The sequence below is a fragment of the Poecilia mexicana genome, unplaced genomic scaffold (genome assembly GCF_051168715.1).
Source record: "Poecilia mexicana isolate PSO_F unplaced genomic scaffold, ASM5116871v1 scaffold_3, whole genome shotgun sequence".
Lineage (NCBI taxonomy): Eukaryota > Metazoa > Chordata > Actinopteri > Cyprinodontiformes > Poeciliidae > Poecilia > Poecilia mexicana.
Genome location: NW_028263372.1, coordinates 34,939,935 through 34,966,165, shown reverse-complemented (window position 1 = coordinate 34,966,165; position 26,231 = coordinate 34,939,935). Strand labels below are relative to the sequence as shown.

Below are 26,231 nucleotides of genomic sequence, written 5' to 3'. Positions count from 1 at the left end.
TGACAGGTTAGGTGGCAAGGTGAGTTTAATTAATCTATTAAACTCACTGAAGATGAATACATAAACTAAAAGCTGGATTGTAGACATTTTATAAGCATATTTATGAGCCTGCCTCTTTGTTATTAAATTCAATATAATTTCAGATTTTTCTATAACTTTTCTTCTGGTTAACTTAGAAAGTGAGCTATTATTGTTACAGGTTAGTTTTCTAAACTACAAAAAAGCAACTGTTAGGGAAGCTCAAATATGAAAAATTGGACTGATATTGATATCTGATAGTAACACCGGTATTATGCCAGATTTACCAATATTTCATTTTATAATTTTTTTTTATCCGATTACTCGATTAATCGTAAGAATAATCGATAGATTACTCGATTACTAAAATATTCGTTTACAACAGCCCTATTCTCAACTGTTGGTTATTTGATCACTTATTACCTGTGTCTGGATTAAGGTTCAAACAAAATTATATTATGAAAAAAAATCCTTTTCACTAACTTTCCAAACTGCACTAAATGACAGTAGTTACGTTCCATTACGTTCTATATATTTATCAGACATGTCTTGCTTTAGGGTGAGTGTTTGGTCGGAGAGGCAGTTTGTGTTTTGCTCACAGCGTGCTGCTCGGTTAGTGCGATCCTGTGAGGGTGTAAGTGTAAGGTCAGCGTGAGCCTGCAGAGAAAAGCCGCCTGCGTGGAGGCAGAGAGGAAGCGGAGTGAATCACTGACCCTTACGGCCTTCACAAACCCTCCTGCCTCTGTCCAAGGTGCTGGAACACTTGGCATAACTCTCCTCTTCCTCCTACTCAGAACCAACTCGGACTCTGCTCTGCATACGAGCGCTATGAACCCAAACCCTCAGGACCCCTTCGGCATGAACCAGCAGATGGGCCGAGGTCCTCCGCAGCGCAATGGTGAGAGTAACACACTTACTCACTTCAGTTTTTACTTTCTGTTGTTTTTATTCATTTTATTTGACTGTATTTTCTTGTGAGAAACTCCTTTGACCTCACTGTTTTGTACTTTATTTTCAGTGTATAGTTTAAAATTTCAGAGCCTGCAGATATTTTCTGCTCCACTGCTTCTAAATAAGAAATTACCCCAACAGCTAAAAAAACCCCTAAAATAAACACATTTATTTTTTATTCTCAGTTTCAGATACTAAACTGATATGAATTATCAGAAACATCCAGAGTGAAACTGCATTCCATTAGAAACATCCTCCTTAAACGTTTTTGTTCACAAAGTCTAAAATTAATCAATCTTTGACAAAAATACAGCAGTAAAACGCTTATTTAATGAATCAGTAATGCTTTTAAAATCTTCTAACAAACATTTGAATTTTAGTCAAAGTTGTGTTCAGGTAGCATTGCACCAGAGTATTTCAACTTCCCAAACTGCATTTTCATGCAAATATTTTATATATTTTCTGGCAATAAATAATCAGTGAAAAAGTATTGCTGATTATTTTCTCATCTATTTCATCCTGAAGTCCAACAAACTGAAATCAGCCAGTTAGCTACTGAGGCTATCTGCTCTGTTGCTAGCCTGTAGTCCGCTGCTTTACAGTGGCATGGCTCACTACATATTTTATTTTTATGAACAGTCGAGTTTATCCTTCTTCAAAGACAGTCAAATTTACAGAATTTGACCTGATTTTGGTTGGACTTCAATGGCAAAGTTATGAACCCTTAAGCGTGAAAACCTGGAATACATTTCTGATCACAATGTTGAACAGAAAGGCTAGAAATCAGGTGAGGGACCGAGTCCTTTGAACTGGATCCAAAATCTCCTCTATTGTCTCATAAGACGGTTTTTTACCACAAGATGTGTGTTGGAAAATTTTTATAACTTTTTAGAGTTCAAGTGTACTTCTGTGTCAAATTATTTCACAATTATAGATCCTCTTAGATCATGGTTTTAAACTTGACCGAAGTCAATGACTGATGCTAATCAAGTTTAGCACTTACGGCATAAAAATAATAAAAGATTTCTGTATCCAGATTTTAGCGCTAATCCATGTTTGTCCCATAAAAAGAAATTACACAGTTATTTTCTAAACCAAACTCCATCATTATGTTGTTTTGTGATTTGTGGAACATAAAATAATACATATTTCCATAATAATACATACCCACATGTGCAGAATGCCTCAGAACTGTCAGAGGAATCTATAAATCTGGGGAAAGGCTGGAAAGTGAACCACAACACGCTCGGCCTTGCATGTGTTTCCTGCTGTCAGACAAACTTTCTGTGTGTTTTGTCTTTTGTGTGAGAGAGTGTAAACGACCATGAGGAGCAGGGCAGACATCACATGTTATACCATGAAAGAGTAGGTGGAATGTTATCGGCGGGTCACGCAAACCGCCGACCAGGACAGGAAACAGCCATCTGGGAGGAATTTCTCATTTTATGGAGAAATTTTGCCGCATATTCAACATCTTATCTCTAAAATCAACTGCAGTGGCGTTCGGCTTGCAGGCAGCTCCTATGGTTGTTATCATCCAGCTTTATGGTGTTTGTGTTTCTGTTCTTCTGGTCACTGATTAACAGAGAACACAGTCCATCCAGGCAGCTTCTCTCTCTGCTGGTCCGCACATCTCCAAACCTAAAAATCTAAGAATCCCAGTTTCTGCGTTCGTTTCCGGGACCTCAGAGATTTTCAACCCTTTTCTTTTTCTGACATTATCTCCGTCACTTCCCAGATAATCCTCCTTTATTTCAGCGCATTCAAACAGGATGTTACCTTAAGAATGAGCTTCTGCCACTCCGTCTGAATTGAACCTGTTCAGAAAGATGAATCACAGGATGGTGTGTGAATGGGTGACCTTAGACCCAGGTGGAAGTACCGGTCCGTCAGTGTTCAAACAGTCGATGGAATCAAAAACGAAACATGCCGCTTTTGTTTTACTAACAAAGGAAAACTAATTAATGGTCTTACTGAGAAGTTTTCATCTCTTTAAACATTAATGGTGACTTTACTGCCACCTACTGGCCTAATGTGATTATTTAATTACTTTTTTGTTAAAAGCAGAATAATACCAGATATATTTTTGTAGTTAAACTGTGGATATTTTACCCATCTGTATTTTTACTGTAGATTCAGATTAGTACAAACATTGTTGGACTCTTCTTCACATCCTCGCCTTTCTGAACAGCTACAGGAGAAACTGACTGACTGCCATGAAGTAAAACAGAGTGACACAGGAAGTCATTCCTGCCTGCCGCAATGAAACTTTATAACCACAACCTCTGACTGAACTCGTTCAACCTCAATGGAAATATCCTCTCATTCTTTCCTTTTAAATCTTCAAATTTATTTTTATTTACTTCCAGTAAGGTTCCTGGTTTGTAATGTTGAGAATTTTCCTGTGGGGAACAATAAAGTATTTCTGATTCTGTTTTTAGTCCAAAGGATGTTCCTAAAAAAACCCTTCCTGATTAGAAAACCAGGAATGCTAAAAATGTGTTGGTACATTTTGACGGCCATGTTTCTCTTGTGAAGTACAAAGAAATGAGACCAGGAAGGCATCTCTGAAGACTACACTCAGCATCAAACCACTACATTTGTAATTTGTTTGATTTCTCGGTTCAGATCTGCTTATTAAGCACAATCCATACCGTTTCAAGCAGCTTGAGTTCAGAGGTTCAGGATTTCAGACACTAAATATGTTTGGGATCAAACAAAATGACAAGATTCTTAGAAAGGTTGTGGAGTCGAAAGTCTGAAGTTTCTCAAAAAATAAACTTACAAAGTAAAGATACTCAGAAAACATACTAAGTACAGTACTCAAGTAAAAGTACGATGTTGCTGTTCACCAGTGGTTACATCCAAACTTCAACACCTGAAAAATCTCAACAGTTTCTTCAGAATGTGTCGATATAAGTCAGCAGAAAAGAGGAGTCAGAAAAAATCCAGTCCTTCAAAAATAAAGAATAGTCATGATTTAAGCAGCTCTCACTGTGTTTTCACACCTGATGGCTCCGTAGCTTCGATTTAGGACAAAATTGCAATATTTGTTGCATTTTCAGCTGCTGTGGTTTGTTTTCACTTCACTGCGTCAAACAAACCAAAATAATTGAAAAACACGTTCCACCCGTCGCCTGTGGGGGCGCTGCACCAAGAACCAGTGAAGGGAAGGACACAAAAATCCTCTGAAGACACTGGGCGCAACTTCCTTCTTCAGGAATGTAAGCAAAAATGTAGTGGCATCAGATTTTAGCGGTTGGAGGATTTCTCTTTAGCTTTTGGTAAAAGACCATGAGCCACTCTTCTGCTAGTGCTAGTGCGTTTATTTTGGTTGTATTTACCCAGAATGCCCTGCTCTGTAGTTTTGGAGCAGTCTCTAGTCTGCACCAGAGTTCACTTCAACCAAACCGAGACCGAGGTTTGTAGGCATAACGGAGTTTGCATTAGAATTCGCATTCACACCTTCCCAAACGAACCGGACTTTCCAGGCCAACGGACTGGAGTTGGGTTAAAGCGGACTGAGCAGGGATGGTGTGAATGAACCCTTAATATCCCTCTGAGATACAAAGGCAGCTCTTGTTGGAGAGCGAGCGGCTCTTCCTCATGAGCTGACGCGTGAGCGCGCCGAGCTGCAACGCCCCGGGGCCTCGTTGACACCTCTCAGGGTTCTAGCCGGTTTGGAGTGGAGTTAAGCCCCGGCTGATTAAAGAAGCAGCTAACTAGAAATTACGACACTGACTCACTCTGCCCTCCGGGAGGAAACACCTCCAGTTCTGCTACACTCTCTGATTTTCCTGCGTCTGGGAAATGAGCAGAGATCTAACATTCGACCCCGCAGCTGTCAGGCTTTTGGTTGGTGCAGACCACGTTTTAGCATTTTCTACCTCCATATTGAGTTCTTTTCTGCCAAGGACACAAGCCAGCCATTTTCCATCCCAGTTGTCTTGCTTCCTCCTAGTTGCAAGTGTGAGCAACAGTGAATAAACACGGTGGAAGGGGGGCTGAGGGCTTTAATGGTGGCAGTATTGTATCACCTCATTGTCCCATCTGCAGCAGAGGCAGAAAGGGAAGTGTCTGGAATGAAAGACTGATTTCATGCACTACAAAAACACCAAATCTTACTAAGTATTTCTGTTTAGTTCTTGTGCAAATACCTTGGTACATTTGAAATAAGACAAAACTAACTTTCAAGTAACTTTTCAACGAGATAAAGTAGTTTAAGTTGACAACTCCTTTAATACTGACGAAAAAGTGCCAGATCTGACATACTATTTCACTTATAGTAATATAAGTGAAATTATAAGTGATATGGGGAAAATGTCTTGTTACAGTCCACCAGTTGAACTAGTGTTTTCACCAATATTAAAGCTGTAGTTTTGTTTACAGATTTGCTAAAATGATCATTATGTCGTGACAGTGTAACATAAGACAAATAATCTGTGAAAAACTCAACCTCCTCTGTCTTCTCCCAGTGCTCCCAGTACAAGCTGCAGAAACACACCTCTCATTCAGAAACAACCTATCAGAGCCAGGAGGCAGGCCTTAGCGCTGTCAATCACTCTCATGCTCACACCCTCCCACTTGCTCTTTGCTACATTACAGCTGATTCACCACAACATGGTCTGCTACCAATGCTAAGGCTAGTTAGCGTAGCCACTGATAACTGAGGGTAAACGGTTTTCCTGTAATAAGTTGTTTTTCCACCATTTGCACATTGAGCAGCGCGTACATGTGCAGCACATGTACATGATTGATTGATATGTCAATCATGTGACAGTTTTAATAGATATGGAAAAAACATTCTTATAACATGCTGGAGCTTTAAGGAATGATTGACTTAAAACAAGCTCCTATATCTTGCTGAAAAGCTACTTTTAAGTTAGCTTGGTCTTTTTTCAAACTAGAGCAAACATTTCGGGTGAGATTTTGTGTTTTTGCAGTGATGGAGGAAGAAGGAATTAGCGGTTAGGGGATCAAAGGAGGAAAATCGGATTTATTTCCTTTTCGTGTTGAGCATGAAATATTCATCAGAATCAACCAAATGAAAAACTAAGCTAAAATTAACCTGCAGTAAAGAGGAAGAATGTTCTCTTTGAAGCAGAAAAACAGAGTTTCTCTCTGTTTTCGTCTTTCTTTGATGTCCGAACCAACATTCCTCATCTTTGATTAATAACGGCGTGCCAGCTGCTCGGTACCAGTTAGCATGTTAGCATGCTGCTCCTGTCAGGACTGCTGAGCCAGACATGGTGGCATTCTTTACAGCAGGTGGTTCTAATTAAGCATCCTCTAATCTTCCTCTGCTCTGGTTTTCTTTATGTCTTTCCTGCTGTTGTTCATGGAGGCTGGCATGCAGCTAGTGTCAACGAGGCCGACATAGACGGCAGCGGAGACGGTGGGTTCACATTTCTTACTCCCTTTCTAATATAATTGAGATTTGTTTTTGTTTTGGTTAATTTGCATGTTTCTCTCTGCAGTTTTTTCCTTTCCTGCTCTGCCGAACGAGGAGAATCTGATGGGCGTTGGGAAACCTCTTCCCAAGCAGCTGTGGGAGGCCAAGAAGGTAACGAGGTTTTACTGCTTCACATCGAATCGTTTTACTGCTGCCTGCATGAAGCAAACAAAAAAATGTTTTAAAGTGATTCTGTCTTCCCTCAAGAAGAATTTAAGTCATTTGCTGACCAGATGTTTTGGTGAAATGTTAGTAACCAAACTTAAACCACAAAATGCCATGTTTATTTATGCATCACTTTGAAAAATGGTTGATCAAAGTGCTGCACATCAAATAAAACACAGGATAAAAACAATTAAAATCCTACAAACAGTCAAATGTCCTGCTTGGTTAAAAGCAGAGAAATGAAAGTGGTGAGTTTTTAACTGGTTATTCCAAACAAATTGATTGTTTATTTGAATAGGACACATACAAGAAACATGGATCAAGACAATCTAATTCCTGCATCACAATATTTATAGCACAGCCAATTCAATAGAAGGGCCTTTAAATGAAATGTTAAAACAATACAGTAGACATAGATACAAAACAATGTATTTAAAGCTACTGCATCAAGTCTAACAACTTGATCGTCCATGTCTTCACAAAAAGTGTCTTTATCCTGTTTTTGTTCATAAACTCAAACTTTTTATGATTTTTGAGTTGTTGATTTTAAATGTAGCTCAGTAATTCAAAAGATTTTCTTGGTGATACTGAGATTTATTATTACATCTAAGATGGGTTAATGTAATGTAAAATAATAAACAACATTTTAGCACTCTTCAATATTTTTCTGTTCTAAAAAACCTGGGTTTCATCATTTACTTTTTTAAAAATGATATTAAACTTACAGATATGAGCACTAAGCTTTAAAATATTCTAGCATTTTACAGTCTTTTCATACGCAATCCACCCCTCCTCTGACTGCACCATAATTAAGCTTTTTTTTAAATTTTGAATCTGAAAAATTTAAACTCAGCGTTAGGGTAATCATAGACTCAGTCTGGATCTCCAGTAGCAGTCAGTCTGGCAACTAATCTGAAGAGGCCTCTGACTGAAGAGGACATGCTAACAGCTTCGTTTCCAGGCAGCAGAGACGATAATCCTGAGTAGTTTGTCTTGGATTACATCATCAGTTGTTAGCTCTGCTAATCCAGCTCGTTTGCTTTTGCCGCTCCTCTTTGAATCTTCCTGGCCGTGTGGTTAGAAAGCCGGACGGAGAGATGCTTGAACTTCCTCCTCTCTCTGCTCTGCATCCAGGAAGTCTCTGTTTCAAATCCTCTGGAATTTGGGGTCATAGTTCAGATATTAGTTGAGCCTTTGAGATGCTAATCAGCTTCTCCCAGTTGTAAAAGCAACACCTTGTTGCTATGGTTGCCCACCATAAAATCTGTACCAAAGTCATAGGAAGGTAATAAGAATTTATTAATTTATTTTGTGTAATGAGGCATAATTAAAATGTCTGTTTCATTGCTGACCAGACTTCAGCAGGTTTAAGTTCATGATTAGAAACGTGTTTGTAAGCCTCGCTGTGGTTTGTTTTGACTGGACCAGTGTGGAGATGTTTGGGTTTTACACCTACTGCTAACCTCTTACCACCTGTGAAGCACAGCGGTGGAGGCATCAGGATATGGGCTTGTTTAAAATAGCTGAACTTTGACCCAAATCGAGTCATTCTGTAGTGGAGCGAAATTTATCCAAACACTGTGGAGACTGCTGAGAGTTATTGCTGCTAACTGTTGCTGACTCATGGGGTGTACTTAGTTTTTCAGACTGTGATTTAAAGCTTCAGCTTTATGTATTTATGACAGCGTGGAGTCTGTGTGTTTTACACACTTTAGATTGGATTTAACTCATTTTAGAACCTGGTAAACACCAAGTTCATTTTATCCTGTTCTGATACCTAAAACCTCAGAACTGGCAGAGGGTGTACTTTCTTTTTACAGAGACTGTTTTTTTTCCTTTGTTTCTCTTTTTTCTTTTTACAGTTTCCTCTTTGTTTTTCTTTTTCCCTCTTTTCCTTTTAACAATTTTTTTCTGTTAGCCTTTTTTTTCTTTGTTCTTTTTAACACTTGTTTGTTTTTCAGTTTCTTATTTTCTTTTTTAATGAGAAATATCACCAGAGCTATAAAAATGACATCAAGGCTCTGGTTTAGAGATGGGTATTTATCATATCTTTTATCTTATTATTAGAGTTTTGATTTACCATTGTCACAATAAATTCCAATTACTTATTTAAACTCCCAAAAACTGTCCAAATTGCTAATTTTACTAACTTTTTTCCACTGTATGCCAGTAAATTTGAAAATATGAAGATATAAATCAGACTTCTTTATGTGACTGGTCTCCTGCAGAAGCAAATAGGAATGTTTTTCAAGAGCAGTATTTGTGTTTGTGCTGTCACAACCTTAGAGCTACCTAAAAAACTATCAATAAATAGTTATTGTTTTTCTTGTTATCACAATAGTGCCACAAAATATTGTGATAAAACTTTAAGTCCATATCACCCACATCTACTCTGGTTATCTTTATATCCTGATATATAAATTCAGAGCCAGTCTTCGGTGCGCGTTTCCTCTCGTCTGAGGAGAGCATTTAATCCGGAGGACAGCATTTAATCTGGGCGAGAGCTTTGAGTCCAGATTCCTGACTTCTGTCATCATCCTCATAGAAACCTGAAGCGAATTCGATGCGCCGCCTCTTTAAGAGCGGTCTGTGAAGCGGCGCCGAAGCGCCCGGGTCAGTTCGGGTGATCACAACACCTTAAATTCCTGCCGTGACTTGGCAGAAACATGTTCCCCCACCGGTCCAACCAGTCCTTCCTGTTCCACTCTAAACAGACAAAACCGAGCCAGACACACATTTCTACAATCCCGATTGTTGACGACAGCGCGAGGTATTTCTCTGGCTTCAAAGAAAGGCAGCCGCGGCTCCAGAGCGCTGCGAAGAGCTCCTTCCACTGGCGGTTCTCGTCCGCTGAACCTCAGCGTTCAGGGGTTTGCTCTCCTTTCCTGAGTCATCGATTGGTTCCCCAGAACTGAGTCCAACTGGGTGTCTTCTCTAAAAAAACAAAACCAAAAAAAAACTCCCACACGGAATCCTTTGATTGTGAAATCCAGAAACCATCTGGGTTTCCCAGTAAGCTCACTGCAAAAACACAAAATCTGACCAAGTATTAGATTCTAGAGCAAATATCTTAATACACTTGAAATAAGACAAAACTAAGTTTTAAATGACTTTTCATTAAGAAATATGAGCTTGTTTTAAGTCAATAATCCCTTAATATTGATTGAAAACTACTAGTTCCATTGGGAGATTATTATTTCACGTATAACAAGATATTTTCACCATGTTTAGTGAAATAATCTGCCAGTAGAAGTTTAACTTTTTCATCAATATTAAGAAATTCATCATTTGTGATTAAATGATGAACTGGTCCCATTCTGCAAACCTTCCAGTTCAACAAATTTGATTTCAAATTCCAAAAATATTTATCAGAATTATCGTTTTGTTTATTCTAGATAAGATATTTGTCTTTCCTGCTGGCCCTTATCTTTAGATGATAACTCCTTCTATTTTAATTGTATTCTTTATTTCAGTCGAATGCTTAACTTGTGACGCACTCTGGGAAACTTTTGTTTTAAACATGTTTCAAGATCAATAAAGTATTTTTGAATTTTCTGTTATTTAGTTTTTCCCTCCTATAAGAACTGAAATTAAATATAACTTAAAAATATATTTTATGCTTATGAGACTTAATTTGCTTCTGGTAGTTATGTATTTCTGATGAATCATGGACATGAGAAAAAACAGAAAGGTGGGAATAAAAGACAAATAAAAAATCAGAGAAAAATAAAAATCATGGAGATAATTAATAAAAAGCTCAAATATCTGCATCTCAATCTCTAAAATGGTCTGGTGCAGCATGACTAAACATACAAAGGGTGGAAAATGATCAGTGATTGATAATAATCGATAAATTCTGATTGTGTTTCAGGTCCAGTCTCTGGCCTCAAGACCGAAATCATGTGAAGTGCCTGGAATCAAGTAAGTCCTCAAAAATTTACTCTCTACACAATTATAGAAATAAATAATTTCCACTCAAAACTCAATAATTAAACTAGTTCAAAACATTTCCTTACTGGAGGAGAGCTAAACATAAAGTCAGGAAAATTATTTTATTTTCCATCTCATAGATTTTGTTTTTAGTTTTTAAGTTCAGCTCTACTTTTCACATATTTAGATGTGACTTCAGAAGCCCAACTCTTGCAAAACTTTAGATTTTTTCACTTTACAACCTCAAATTCTGATGCATTAATGTCGATTTTATTGGAAAATATGAACACAATTTATCTACAAGTAATTAATAAATGCCCTCCAAACGTTTCAGATGTTAGCCGTCTTTCCTGCCACCCTGTAACTGTAACATCATAACTGCTGACAGTGATTCATGAGTCATAATCTGATTTCGCAGAATACAACATCCTCCTCCAATGAGCCGCCAAAGATTCAGGATGTTTGTTTTAATGCAAATTTAAATAAATGAAACACAAGGATCAGAATCGCAGACGGTCTGCAGCCTGATTTGCTGGTTTCTGACAAACATGCTTTTATGAAAGCAACCATTTGTTTGCTGTATTGTTCTGTCCCTATTCATGATGAGTCATGGTTGATTTCCATAATCACATGTTGGAGAAATAGGAACATTAGCAATAAATAAAAAAGGGACAGTTAATGAATTAAAAAAACAAGCAGATGAAGAAAGCAGTGGCTAAGCATGATGGGCTATGGAAGATGGAAAAGAGCATTTCAGACATTTTCTAGAATTAAGAACATTTCTGAACTGGTTAGAAAAAAGCTCAGAAATTTAGAGCTCAATGTAAAAAAAAGTCTTTAAAAATACTTGGAAATTTCTGAGTTTGAAAAGTTGAAAGTTTGCTAGAAGAAATTTAGATTAAAATTTCTAGAAAGAAGTCAGTAAATTGACTTTTGAAACTTCGGAATTTCCACATTTTTTTCTAGACTTTTTTTTTTAAATTAATCTCAAATTTTCATGTTTTTTTCTAGCAAATGTACTAGAAAATACAGGAGCTTAATCTCAAAGTTTCTTTCTTAAAGTTGAAAATTTTCAAGTTCATAAATTTCCAAGGTCTTTTTTGAAAATTTCTGATTAATCTAAAAATTTCTTAGCTTTTTGGCGTAAATTTACTTCTTGTTTTCTACCTACAACGGCCCTCGCATTGCTTTGAAATGGCAGCGACAGCAGCTTTTAAGAATCATTTTTTCCACAGTATTTTCCCGTCTCCGGAGCAGAACCCGGGTCTGTCCCACTACCAGGGCTCGCTGAGTACCGGTGGCTCTCTGCCGGACCTCAGCAACCTACAGTTCCCCTCGCCGCTGTCCACCCCGCTGGACCCTGAAGACGGCAGTGGCTACCCCAACCTGAGCGGGGGCAGCAGCACCGGAAACCTGCCGGCCGCCATGATGCACCTCGGCATCGGGAACTCACCGGGTGGGTGGAGACTTGCAGTACGGATCCAGACATCTGTCAGAATCAAATATCAGATGCAAACATTTAATTGTCGATTACTGGTTTATTAGATCAAAATTAGTAATATTCGATTAACTAATTGAGTCCACTTAGTACTTCTGTTAGTGTTGTAGTTTGACCGCCATCCAGCAGAGGGCACCGATGGTCATTGTTAAAGCGAAAGATGTTGTAAAGAGATACAAAGATGGTGGCCATACCAGAACAAAAAGTGTCAACAGTTCCTGATCGGGTCCGATATGGCATGATAAATATGCTTAATGCGGTTCTGTTTAGAAATATAAACTCCTTTTAAGTTTCACCTTGATGGCGCTGATTCAGTCGAGCTGCATGACGGAGCAACGTCAGCTTCTCAACCGAAAATACTCATTTGCTATGGAGTGAGGATGAGAAGACGGGAAAGCAGAGGCATGGTAATAAAAAGACAAATAAACGTGACGCCAAGCAGCACTGTTGATTTTGAGGACTGTCATGAGTTAATGTACTTAATTTAGTGAAGTTTGACAATACAAGGAGGATCATATTTTATTCTTTCCTTCTTTTATTTTTCTATTCAGCAACCTAACAAGATCCTGCTGCATTATATTTTATAGACTGGTCTAAGTTTAGTAATATTTATGCAAGCAGCATTTAATACAGGTGATACAAAATAATGTTAAAATTTAATGATTTTTCATTTAAAAACTTTGCATGCAATGAAAAATGTATCTCATCATGATATGAAAATGTGGTCAGCCCTCTTGAAACTCAAGTTTTTAAGAAAACAGCCGCTTATCAAATAATCATTAGTCCATAAATAAGATCAGTCAACGTTGGATAACTTGTCTCCCTGTCAGAGGTGGTGATGAAGAACTTTTCTCTGGTTTTCTGGCTCGTCTTCCTCGTGTTTCTGCCTCTTGCTGACATCATAACCCAAACATGAAGCTTGAAGTTTCTCAGACGTTTCCTCTGTGCTGAGGCTGAATATCTGCTTAAAGAGGAGGCTGATCTGCTGTTGATGTTCGGTGTTGTTGGCGTTAATATTCAGCTTTCAGATGTGAGAACTACTGCTGCAGCATCTCAAACATGCTCCGTGTTTCTGCGCCAGCCGATCATACATTATTAATGCCTTTCTGAGGGATCTCTCTGTCTCTGACTTGTTCACTCGCAGATCCGATCACACCCACTGCTGCTCCCTTTCACTCCTTCCTCTTTGTCTGCACTGTCGGCCTCTCATGTCGGACACAGTTCAGCTTGGCCGCACACCAAAGCCACGCAGGAATTTCGACCCTCTTTTTGGCTCCGGACAATCGGCTCTTTTCTTCCGCGCTCGTTTCCCGTTCACCCCTTCCCTCCCCGCTCACACAATACAGTCCAGTGTTTCACTTTTGAAAATCAGGAACATCCATGCGCATGAGTTCTGCTGGTGAATCTGAGTCTTGTCTTTCTGTCCCGGCAGGTCTGTCCTCCTCGTTGAGTAACCCGTCCATCCAGGCGTCCCTCAACAACTGCCAGCTGCAGTCGTCGCTCAGCAACCCGTCCATCAACTCGTCCGTGCGTCTGCCCAGCAGCTCGCCCCGCCGGCGGCCGGCTCCCATCAGCCCCCTCACCCTGTCTCCTGGAGCCGAGCAGCGCAGGGGTCTGTCCAAGCAGCTGTCTCCCACCATGTCCCCCTCGCTGTCCCCCATCACACAGGTACATCAACTTCACACAGAAACACAAGCTGCTTTCACACCATTTAATCCGACTCCGGTCCGGTTCATTTGGGGAGTTGTGAATGCGTGTTCAGTTGAACTGAACTCTGGTGCAGTTCGGATGTAAATGTGAACGCAAGGCGAACCAGAAACGGGTCCAAAAGCAGGAAATGAACTATAGCCCAGGGCATTCTGGGTAAATACAACTGAAACAAGTGTGAGAGTGCAGCGCTAGTGGGAGAAACGTACGACAGCGTTGCATACAAAAAGAAAACTAAAACTAAAACGAGGAGTACATTTCCACCAACTCTAGAAAAAACATGTAAATATTTTTTGGAAATATTTCACTTTTTTAGGGAGATTTTAGAGATTTCCCTTTTTTTCTTAAAAATTTGTGACTTTTCAAACACATAAAGTTCCAAAGTCTTTACTAGAAAATGTCAGAGTTATTTTCTCACAAACTTTTGCCTTTTCAAGCTTTGAAAGTTTCTTGTTTTTTTCCAGAAAGTTTTTTTTTCTACCTACAGTTGCTGCATTTCTCTGTCGTAGAAATAGTTTGTGATGTTTTATCAAAGACAAAAGAGAAATCCTGCAAATGCTAAAATTTGACACCACTCCTTTTTGCTTACATCTCATTGAGAAAGAACTTGCACTCAGTGCCTTCATTTGAGGTTTTTCTGTTGTTTCCTTCAGTGGTTGTTGGTGCAGCGCCCCCACAGGCAAGGAGGGGAACAGGTTTTTCAAGTGTTTAGTCCGTTTCAGTGCAGTGTGAAATAAAAGCACAGCAGGTGAAAATGTAACAAGCGTTGCAGATTTGGTCTGAAGGTTTATTCCCACCTGCGAGTCCAATACTCTGTTGAATTATACTGCATTTATTCTATTAGAAGCTAAAAATTTGAGAACCAGTCAACCTTTAGGTTCTGTCTTTTTGGGTCCTCGCTGTCCTCTCTGCAGGGCGTCGCCTTGGATACCAGCAACATGCCGAGGGAACCGCCTCCGCCGTACCCGCTGTACCAGCAGCCACAGCATGCAGTGGATCACGGCCGGCCGCACCAACAGCAGCAAGCGCAGCATCAGCACCAACAGCAGCACCAACAGCAGCACCAACAGCAGCACCAGCAGCAGCAGCACCAGCAGCAGCACCAGCAGCAGCACCAGCAGCAGCACCAGCAGCAGCACCAGCCTGTCTCCCCTCTTCAGAACATCCCTCTGGACTTCAACACAAGCCAGGTGGGACCTGCACACAGCAACCTCATTCTGTCACGTCTCTGTGTTTATTAAATTGTTCACATTTATGGCGGTTGGCATGTAGACGGTGTCTAATGGTTACTATGGAGACTTGGTGACCCCAAGAGGTCACACTTTGGTGCAGTGACCTTTGGAGGATTGTTTCGTGTCTTTCTAAGGGATCCTACAGCACCTTTATTCACTCATTTTTACACAAATGGGTCTAAAATTATAACTCTTAGAATGTTACTTGAAATTCTGCAGGTCAGAAATGAAACCTGAAATCTGAATCAGGCAGTGAGGGTCTGAGTGGTGAGTCTCTAAAAACATGTAAAATAATGTATGAATGCATCAGATTTAACAGCTGCAGCAACTGAAGCTGTTTTCTGCTGCTGCGTGTCCTTGGGAGCTTTTGCTCCAAACGCGTCATCCTGATCTATTATCAGTTTCTCTCTCAGCTTGTTGATCTGTTCTTCTAAATCATGTGAAATCTGGCAAATCATGCAGGTCAAAGGCAGAGTTGGGTAATAACTAGTTACATTTACTCAGTTACATTTACTTCAGTAGCTTTAAAAAAAAAAAAAAAGTTGTAGGAGTATTTTTACATTAAACACATTCTCAATGATCAATAATAAACATTTAACACTTGAACTGGAAGACATTTTAAATATCCAAAATAAATAAACAAAGTAACATAAACAACAAATGAAATGAATTATGAAGTCTCTGTGAATATAATTATAAAAAAAAGTTGGAACCGAAGCACCAGACTGAAAACTTTGTTCATCCTGTTTTTGGTAGAAAGAGAAAAATGCAAATGGAAATTATTGAGTTTGTTTTAATTTATCTTGCAATCAACTGACTTACTGCTCATTGTCACAGGCCTGCCATAAAAAAACTAAATTTCCACTTTACATGTTGGTCCATCTGATGATGTCATTTTTAAATGTTAAATGATTGATAATTTCATCAGTTGCTCAGGACTTGATTGTATATTCTGTATACTGTTTTTCATTTTACTTGAGTAACGTTTGTTGCAGTAGTGCCACTCTTACTTGAGTAAAATCTTTGGGAACTCTGCCCACCTCAGGTCAAAGGTCAACCTCTGGCCTCTGGTATGAATAAATCTGGTTGTGATGAATGAAATAAAACGATAATAAGTTTGAATGTTTGTGTTTTTGCCTCCCTACCAGGCAAACAGCTTGGCGTCGCTCTTCAGCGACCCGTTTGTGGAGCAGCAGTTCTCGACCCGACAGAACAAGACGCTGCCCTATCAGGTGAGGGCAGAAGAGCACATTCGCACAGCTGCAGCCCAGATGTTGAACCCATTGCCATCCAGAGAGGAGCTTCATAAAGATTCTTAATCTGCATCGCGTTTGTTAGCAAAATGCAACTTTAAGGGTTAGCAAAACGAGCTGCAGACGTTTCTGAAATTAGTCTTAGAACTTCAGGAAGCTGTGATTTGTTGTCATTGTTGTAAATAAAACGCAGTTGGAGGAAACTCCTGACACAGGGAGTGCCGCTGTGCTAACCGCCGCTGTGCTAACCGCCGCTGTGCTAACCGCCGTTCTCTGATGGCCATTTTCTTCCCATCTGCTCCCAGTTGGACCAGTTCAGCCTGCTGGAAAACGCTCTGAGCTCCTCAGCAGGGGGATCCTGCTACGACCCGTCGTCCTCCTCCTCGCTCTACTACTCGCAGGCGGCGCTCTCCGGCCTGGGGGGTAGCCATGGCAACCTGCAGGACCCCTCCCACATGAGGGCCAACATGCTGTACGCGAACTGCAGCGGAGGGCTGCCCAACATCATTCTCACAGGTGAGTCCGACACTGAAAAATGAGAAAAAGATAAAAAAAGAAATTACATCTCAAACTGAAACGATTAATCACGATTAATCAGTAAATCACGATTAATCACGATTAATTACAAACTCTGTAGTGAAATATGCGTTCCCTCTGGAGGAAACCCAAATTTGGGCCCAGGAATTTCCTGGTGCTTCTAGAAATTCAGGTTTACTCCTTTTCATTGGCGCTCTAAGCTGAGCTGCAACTAGAACTGAAATGATTAATCATGATTAATCAATTACTAGTGTGATAGAAGTAAAATACATTAAAAAAGAAGCCGTAGTGAAATAAACACCACTTAAGATGGTTTAGATTACCTGGAGGTTTAAATTCACTGACATTTTACATCATTCAAATTGTGTTTGGATGATTTGTAACCAGTTAGAAAGTAAAATATTTATGAAACTAGAAAATATTATTTTGCCTTCAAAATATTATTTTAATTGCTGAATTATAACATTTAATTTCCCTTTGGGATCAGTTTTTGAATTCAGTTCAGTAATAGAAACAACACAAGTTGTCCTGCAGAGTTTAAATTCAGGTGTAACAGCAGCATCAGGTGGAGGGTCACATGAAAAAGTGCTTAAAATGTTACAGAAATAACAGAATTAACATTAAAACCAGTATTAAATTTCAAATTAACTTCCTCCAAGTGGCTTCAAGGGTTGTTTCCCCCAGTAGTTTCTGGAAACCAAAGATTTGTTTTGTTTGGTTGGACGGATTATGAAGCATTCTAGTGTTTAAGGTCTTCCGTCTGAAATAATTAGTGTAAAATCATCCAGTTGATGAGTTTCTGCCTCCTGCTGCTGCTGATGTCAGCGTCGCAGTGAGAGGAAGTGTTGTGACTTTCCCACCTCCATCATCTGTTGTCTCAGATGACTCCAACCCGAGTCTGTCCAAGGACATCAGCAACGCCCTCTCCACCGTTCCCGAGTGCTTCGACTCGGAGGGAGGCTTCCCGCTGGAGGACGAGCTGCGCATCGAGCCGCTCAGCCTGGACGGACTGAGCATGCTCAGCGACCCCGACATGGTGCTGCCCGACCCGTCTGTGGAGGACACGTTCCGCAGCGACAGACTCTGAGCACAGAGCGCCGCCGCAGCCAGCGCCGCCGCACTGGAGATGTGAGCAAACAGTTCATTCTGCTGCAGGTCTGTCATCTTGTCCAAACCATCCAGTTTAAAATCTGATCTGGGATCTGGTTCAGCCCCCATCCCCTCCTCAAACCAAAAAAAAAAAAAAAAAAACGAGATCCAGGAGCGCCGGAGTCCCTCCTGCGTTTTTTTCCCCCCCTCAGCGCCAGATACCCTGAAGCCATGGAAACACCATAACCATGGTTACACACCATAGCAACCCCATCGCCGTGCAGAAGAGCAGCAGAAATCCAACACATAATTTACGTTTTCTGTTGTGGCTCTAATAAAAAAAGGAGCTGGATTCCAGGCGGCGCCGGCAGCTGGAGCGGAAAACCCGGTTCTGGTGGAAATGAAGAAGAAAAAAACAAAAAAAGGAGGGATTAAACTTTTTCAAATGTTTCTTTACATACGGTGTCAGAATGTTTTGAAATGTGTGCTTTTATATATATATATATATATATATATTCTTAAAAGAAAAGAGCCAATTAGAGCGTATTTTCAAATGAGACAAAAAGGGCAAACTGTTTACAAATATGTGACTGTATAAAAATGGCGGATATTTTGAATGGATCGTGTTGAGTAAAAGCTCTATTTTTCTCCCATTTTGGACGAACATTCGGGTTCCTTCCTGCGTCATTTTTTTACCTTTCTGTTGCAGATCTTCTTGCCCTGCGTATGATTTTTGTTTTACATTTTGTACCGACTTGTAAATTTGCTTATACTGTACCTGATTGTGAATAAGGGCATGTGCTACTGTGGATCCACTTTCTGTTTTTGTTACTGAAGTTAAAGGAACCCCACCGCCGGAGCAGACTGACCGTGTGAACATCGGACATCATGTAGAAATGCACTTAAACTCTTTTTTTTTTTTGCACTAATTGGTTCACGTTGTGTAGATTTTTTACACAGTTTTTAACTGATTAACCCAAAGAAGAACGAAGCCATCAGTCAGAGACTTTACTCGACGGCATGCCATGTTTGGTTCATATTTGATGTAAAAAAATCAGATTTTCTGTTTGTGCTCCTGTGATTTCTCCCTATAGCTCATTTCTGCAGTGGGTTATGTAACAGCTCAGTCATGGTGGGCATTGAGCGCCCCCTTGTGTCACTTTTGAAGAAGGGCCTTCGATGTTTGCTCTTTTGTTGTTTCCTATGCAACCTTTTTCCACGTGAAACCTGTTGAACAGGTGCAGCTTTATGCAGTGCAACATGGCTCTCTGGCTCTTTGTCTTTTGTTAAACCTACACAATGTGAGGGATCAAATTATTTTTATCCTAAAAAAACAAATATACTGCATGTGTCCCCTGGCTATGCTGGTGTTTGCTCTGAGAAGAGGTTTGGGTTTGTTTCCAGTCAAACTGCGGCTCCTTCCTGTGCATGTCGATACTCTAGGCTTTTATTTTGAAGGGTTTCTCTATTTTCAGAAGTACTTTGTGGTGTGAAGTTGCTGTTTTCTAAGGGTTTCCTGCTGTCTGCTCGCCTGCCTTCTGTTGCCTTACTGACTCTTTCCTTATTCCAACAGCTGATAATCATGTCTCTTCAGCTTTAGCTCACTTCTAGCTGCCTGTGGTTGTTTTCTGTCTCAACATACAGTTTGTTTTTGTCTTTTTTTTTCTAGGTGCATATAAAATGTACAGTTCTGTTATTTAAAGAATGTTTATGCCCTTTAGTGTTATTTTTTTTTAAGTCATTTGAGTTTTCCCTCAAAATATAAAAGTTTATTGGTTTATAACATGTTATAGTGCTTATCTTTCCAAATTAATATAATCAATAAAAAAAAACTTTACCGTGTATGAAGTTTATAAGTTTTGTTGCCGTTATTGGATCTCCCAATAGGGGGCAGTAGTGTGTAGTTGAAATGCAGCACATCTGTTTGCGACGTTTGCTTCTTCAGAACTTTAAAGTTTAATTGGATAAGTAGAAACTAAATACTAACTATTGTTTTTCACTTATAACTTAGGAAAAATGTCATGTTAGAGGGGAAATAATCTGTCAGTGGAACTAGACCACATTCATCAATATTAAGGAATTATTTACCTAAAACAAGATCCTATGTCTTGCTGTAAAGTTATTTGTAAGTTAGTTTTGTCTTATTTCAAGTGAACTGAGATATTTGCACAAGAAACCAAAACTACTTGGTACGATTTAGTTTCTGTGTTTTGTTAGCATGTTGGAGGAGATTTGTTCCTTTTCTAGACTTCTGGTTTTTGGCAGAGATGTTTAATGTTTGGACAATTATTCCCTGTGATGTCAAATGCTGTGCAGCTGGAAGGATTCTTGGGATTACTTTTTATTACTTTGACAGTTGTTATGCTGTGTAACCATGGCAACAATGTTTTTTTGTCTTTTTTAAAAAACTGGGAGCAGCTTATTGGCTAGCATTCAGAAGCTAATCTCTTACTTTGTTCATGAAGGGAAAGCATCATATCCCTGCTTGGTTTTTTTCTGTAAAAAAATGTTTTACATAAAACATAATTAAGAAATTTACTTATTTTCTTTCTCTAATTTGAGATTAATCTCAACATTTTTTGGGGGGGTTCACAACTTTTCACTCAGAATTTTTTTTCCCTGTAAATCCTAAAATAAGATGTGATTTGGTGGAAATTTATTTCTAATTTTTTTTTCTATCTACACTGGCTCTAATATGCCGTTGTAGATTCCTACCATTCCCCTTTGAAGTAATTAACCGCACCTGGTCAAAAACAACCAATCAGAGCCAGGAGGAGGGTCTTAGCGCTGTCAATCATGCTCGTGGAAATGCGCAAAAACTTAGCATTACATGAAGACTGTTTATCTGCTGTTAGCGGTGGCTATGTGAACTGGCCTTAACATTCACAATGGACTCTGCTGATTGGGGGAGAAGATATTTGTCAACCACCATCATAATTGTCAGCACTAAGACCCGCCTCCTGGCTCTGATTGGTTGTTCTTAATTAGCGCTGGGAGAAGGCATGGGAACTTGGTGTTTATTTTTTCTTGTGTTAAAGTGGCAGTTTTAACAAATATGTAAAGGGATATTTTTTGAAAGGTTACGTACTGTAGCTTTAGAGAGGAGAGGCAAAAGCAAATGAGGTGGATTAGCAGTGGTTGCTAACAATGGCTGGTATCATATTTCTGTGAAATATCTTCTCTGCTGCCCAAATAGTGAGCTGCTAGCATGTCCTACAGTCTTCAGTCAGAGGCCTTTTCAGATTCGTTGTGAGACTGACTGCTACTGCCAGCTGAATAAACAGAACAAAGGACCCAAAGCGCAGCGGAAAACTTACAAAGAAACAAATCTGAAATGTGACGATGCATGTTAATGCTGTGAAATAACGGTGACAGAACGTTTCAGTAATCTCAGGTTGGTTTGTGCGATGAAAGCGTATCCATGGATACCGGTCCTTTGTGAAACCTGGACTTTATTTAGCAGGAACTTCTCTGGCCCAGTCCTGAGCCTGGAAGTGGTGAATGCAGCGGCGCTGTCAGCTCTAATTGATGGCAACGCTAAAATTAGAGTCAGATGGCATCAATTTGGTAATGGATTCCTTCTTTCTGCCACCTGGAGGGCAAAATCCGACTCTTTTACTGTTAAGAAATAAGTACAGCTTTACTTAATCACTACTTACAACGCAGGAATGCTCATCTATCATAACCATCTCAAAATGTGCTAATTATTTATAAATCACAGATTAGGTTTTCCAGGAATCTGCTGTGAAACATTAGTTTTAGTTTAGTCATGAAGAAGACATTTGGTTCCCAGTAGCCGTACATTCTCACCGGGACCAGAGTAAAGCCAGGCAGATGGCCAGTGTGGGCTCCTGGAAATCAGCCAGAACTCATTTATCAAATGGAGTCTGGAAGCCAGTTCCCAAAACAAAAAAAAACAACGCTCAGAGAGAAACCAGAGGGAGGGAGGCCATGATGGCGCAGAGCTGGAGGCAGATCGGGATGCCAGGCTGGATCATTCCTGTGAAGGTTGTGTTGGTGTGAGCGCTGTCCTCCAGGTTCCCACCGGCTGGGGGCAGGCGGCGCCGCTGCCCGCCTGCCAGAATCTAATGAGGCTCAGGAAGCCGGTCCCGGTCTCAGAGCGCCGCTTTCAGTCTGTTTCACTGGTTTTAAAGATATTTAGGAAGAAAATGTAAAGGAATGATGGGCTGGAGGCGGGAAATTTTACCATGAAATAATCATGTCAACAGCTTATTGAAAAAAAATTAAATAAAATGGACACTACACTTTTTTTTTTTAACAATACACAATAAAAAAAACTAAAATAATTTCATAAGGGCACTTCTTTTAGTCCAAAGGAAAAAGTGGGTGCTCTAGCATCACCTAGTGGCTAATTGTGCCACTACAGTATGAAAATATGATGTAAAGTTAAAAAAAGTAGATTTTACATAATACTGCCCCTTTAAGCATATTTTGTTATTTAATACATTTATTAGAATTGTCTTTTTATTTTTCTGATTTTAAAATAAAAACACAATCGATGAAATGTGTTTTCATCGATTGCAGGGAGAAAATAATCATTAGCAGAAATATAGGTTTGAAAACTCCAGTTTGGGGTAGTTACTACATTTATTGTGCTGTTTCAACTGAACTAAATTACCTTTTTAAAAATATTTATATTTTCTTTCAATGTGAATTGGCACATTAGTCCTTTAATCCTTTAAATGGTCTTCGGGTGATGGAAGGTCGACTTTGTAACTGTCTTTATGTTGCTCTGAATGTTCAGGTCAGAGTTCATCCTGACCTCTGGTTTCTAGCTGTAATAACTGAAGGTTGTTCCTCTTTAGGTTCAAACATAGTAACTTCAGTTTTGTTTCTGTTCAGCTGGAGAAACCTATGACACCTGAAATGATTTGATCTGAGCATCTGTTCAGCGATTGGATGGATTCTGATTCACCTGGTGACATCATAATGTAGAGCTGTGTATCATCTGTGTAGTCATGGAAACTATTTGGATTTCCTGTTATAACCTGAGCTTGTGGGAGCATACAGATATACATCGTTCTCATGAGACTTCTGGGAGCTTTGTAGCTGGCAGCCATCTTGGTAGGCAGTTTCTATGAAGTTGCTATGACAACAATACGCAAGCCATAAGCTTAGAAGTAGCTCTCATAACTCTATTGCTCTATTACTCAGTTACAATTTTTGAGTACTCTACCCACCTCAGTGTTATAAGATAAATATTTGTGATATTTTCTGTAGTACTTACTGCCGAGCTAGCAAAGTTAGCTTAGCTAATGTAGCTTTTATGTGCTGGATAAGATGTGCATGCCTACCAAGATGGCGCGGATCACTTCAGTTTGAAACTTGTGGGAACAATGTATTGAATAAGCGAGGTCCCAGGACTGAGCCTGTTTGTGCTGTTATTGTTGTATAGAGGTCTTCACAATGATTATTATTATTTAGCTACATTTTAAGACGTGAGTTTCCTCGGCCACCATGCTCTATCTTTGTCTTTCTTGGATGCCCACCCAGCTTCACCTCTGCTCTTTCGGTGCTTTATGACTTAAATAGAACAGCAGCAGGATCAGAGCAGAAATGACTAAAAACAAACATTGTTCCCAGAACAGCAGGAGCAGAAGCCTCTGATCTGCGGTCTGCTTTGTGAAGGGGCTTCGGATGTGGTTCACGGCTTTGGCTTTTGTTTACATGCTTTTGTGCCCTCCTCATCCGACCGCCGTGAGGCCCGATTCTGCTCAGTGGGAACATCTGACAGTAATAAGCGGCTCAGAGAGAGGACCTTGTTTGCAGAGAGATTTTGATCCAGTAAACGTGAAGCTTTGGTTCTGTAAACTTTCTGCTGCAGCTGTTGGTGTTTGCACCGCGACGCGTTTCTCTCTCCTGCATCTGTGCAGGTTGAGTGTTTATCTGAGTTTGATGTGTTTGGCTTGGAGTCCGGTCGCACTAAAGCAGGGACGTCCAAACTGTTTCTCACATGTGCCACAATTGTTGACTCAAAAGTTGCAGTGGGCCACAAAAAATAAAAATAAAAAATAAAGATGAAGAAGCCCAATTTTTTTTTTTGAAAATGGATATTTATTGTAGATCCAAAACTTGAAAATAATTTTTATGTGTATTGGAGCCACTGCAAATAAAAAGAATATAAAATAATTGTATTTACAATAAACTACTTGTAAATAAAACATTTTATTTTTTTAATGAAACACAAAAATAAAATCATTTTATTTGCAATAAAAATAATTTATATTGTAAATATTTTTTTAATATTTTGCAATAAAAATATCTAAATAAATTAGTAAAAGTTAGTGGAGTAAATTTCCACCAAAAACTAAAGAAAATAAATGTAGCGATTGATCTCAGACATTTCTAAAACAAAAAAAAATCTTTTGAAATTTTCTGAGTTTCAAAAGTCAAAAATGTTTGACATTTGAAACTCTAAAACGTTTTTGTGACCATGATGTTGTAGATTTTGAACGTTTGTGGTATTTTGAAAGAAAGGCATCGTTTTTAATCTCCCAGCTGAATTCTTCTTTGCTCAGTCCGATGGGATGGAAAGTGTCTGTCAACATCAACTTTCAAATTTTGCCAAAAATTCTCCAAAACATGTAGGTCTGGACTTTGACTAGGCCATTGAAAATCATGGAAACGCTCTAATCCAATAACTACAAAATAGTCTTGCAAAAAAAAAAAAAAATCAATTCAATATTAAACTTATGAACTTATAAGACCAGCTTGTCCTCCGTGTTGATCTGTCATGTTGCCGTAATGTGACGAAATGAAAACTCAAGGGGTCCCAGTGCTCATCCACAGCTACAACAAATCTATTTCTCTTAGGAACTTTTTTTTAAACTTTGTTACAGTTCGCATCAAATTTTAAAGTTAACTTTTCATCCAAGTAAACATTTCCTGACAGCATGATGTATTTGTTGGAGGAACAGACATGATTCCTGCTATTTAAACACAATTTAAGCAGCATTTAGAAAAAAGCAAACAATGTTTTGCCACGGAAAACATTTGCTCCCGATCTAAAGCCCGGTTTTCTGCTGATAGATTCCCTCAGACTGTTTGGTTTCTGTACATAAACTCCTGCTTCAGATATTTGTCTTGCTGAACGGATTCCAAACGGCTCAGTTAAAGTAATGGATGGTATTTACTGGAGGTTTTAAGTGGCTTTTATTTCTCTTGTGGGAAAGCGGTTGGTAGATTTCATTGCCCGTTGTGTGCAATGAAGTGTGTGTGTTATGATGAATTGGGGAAAGCATGTAAGCTCATGTCTGATTTGATGGACAGATTTAACTGCTGCACACATCGCCTGGAAAGAAAAGTGTTTGTGGAGGATTTCTCTGCAGACGTCGCCCTCCTCCCTCTGCCAGCCGTAAGGTTAATGTCGGTGATTTCTTTGTTCAACCTTCATTTATTAACTTTGAAAACTCTAATGCAGATTTATATGTAGCCTAAATAGTGTGATTACAGAATTTCTTGTAATTCTGTAACCATGGAAATTCACACAAAACCAAATAAATAGCTTTTTGCACAAGGTGATTATTTGTGAGTTTATTTTAAATTTTCTGTTAAAGTAGTAAAAACCATTGATGATGGCTAACTCCCATCTGCATGTGACAGTATTTCTTACTTCTGCTACACTGCTGCCTCAGCCTTACTGGATGTCTAGTTAAAGTCCGTGATCAATATGGCGAATAACAGAAAAGTCACATTTACTGTCATACAGAAGAGGAAAGCAGAAAATTATCATGAAAATTTCACAAAATTCCTTCCTAATATTTATAAATTAGCAACACAAAATCACTAACCGTGTTTCCGTTAACCATAAAAATGCGCAAATTGAAATTATGAAAATAAATTTGCTGAGTGGAAACATGGCAATGTTGAAAAAAAGTCACGTTTGGTGATGAAAAGTTGTTCCGTTAGATGACAAGGTTTTTCAGCCATATTGAAATTGTTTTGTTCACAATGGAAACTCTTTTTTCGAGTCACATGATCGACAACCGGACGTTTCTACTGGCGGAAACGACAAAGAAGATGTCAGGAAGTGGAAGAAGGATGATGGTTTGTTTGGTTCTTTCAGATATTGTGCAGCTCACAGCATCACACGTTCATAAATGTTTGTGCGTCATTCCAACGTGTTGAATCCATAACTCTTCTGTAAAATGGCCGACTATAATTACATACATAGCTGCTCCCAAGTAGGCGGGACTTGTCGCTCCGATGCCGCAATAAGACGCCAATGTCTCCTCTGATTGGCTGACAGATCATGAGTGCCAGAATGGTTGCCATGGAGATTAAAGGATTTCTCAAACATGCAGGAAGGAATCAAAGCAACACTTCGGGAAGCTTTTGATGAGTTAATAACATATAAATGGCTTATATGGTAGATTTCA

General features: G+C 39.3%; 1 protein-coding gene across 4 annotated transcripts in view; it reads left to right on the top strand.

The window, feature by feature from the left end:
- Positions 1-19,674, top strand: part of crtc3 (CREB regulated transcription coactivator 3) — a 46,703-nt gene extending 27,029 nt beyond the window's left edge. For 2 of the 4 annotated variants that reach the window (XM_088004493.1, XM_088004495.1), the window contains 10 exons: positions 813-916; positions 6,314-6,364; positions 6,447-6,532; positions 10,458-10,507; positions 11,752-11,972; positions 13,447-13,682; positions 14,636-14,911; positions 16,102-16,185; positions 16,512-16,722; positions 17,625-19,674. In XM_088004493.1, the coding sequence (XP_087860619.1) occupies positions 813-916; positions 6,314-6,364; positions 6,447-6,532; positions 10,458-10,507; positions 11,752-11,972; positions 13,447-13,682; positions 14,636-14,911; positions 16,102-16,185; positions 16,512-16,722; positions 17,625-17,830 (1,525 nt within the window). In that variant the 3' untranslated portion in view covers positions 17,831-19,674. The remainder of the gene's footprint in view (positions 1-812; positions 917-6,313; positions 6,365-6,446; positions 6,533-10,457; positions 10,508-11,751; positions 11,973-13,446; positions 13,683-14,635; positions 14,912-16,101; positions 16,186-16,511; positions 16,723-17,624) is intronic. The other 2 variants (XM_088004494.1, XM_088004496.1) reach the window with 1 other exon arrangement.
- Positions 19,675-26,231: the final 6,557 nt, after the last annotated feature.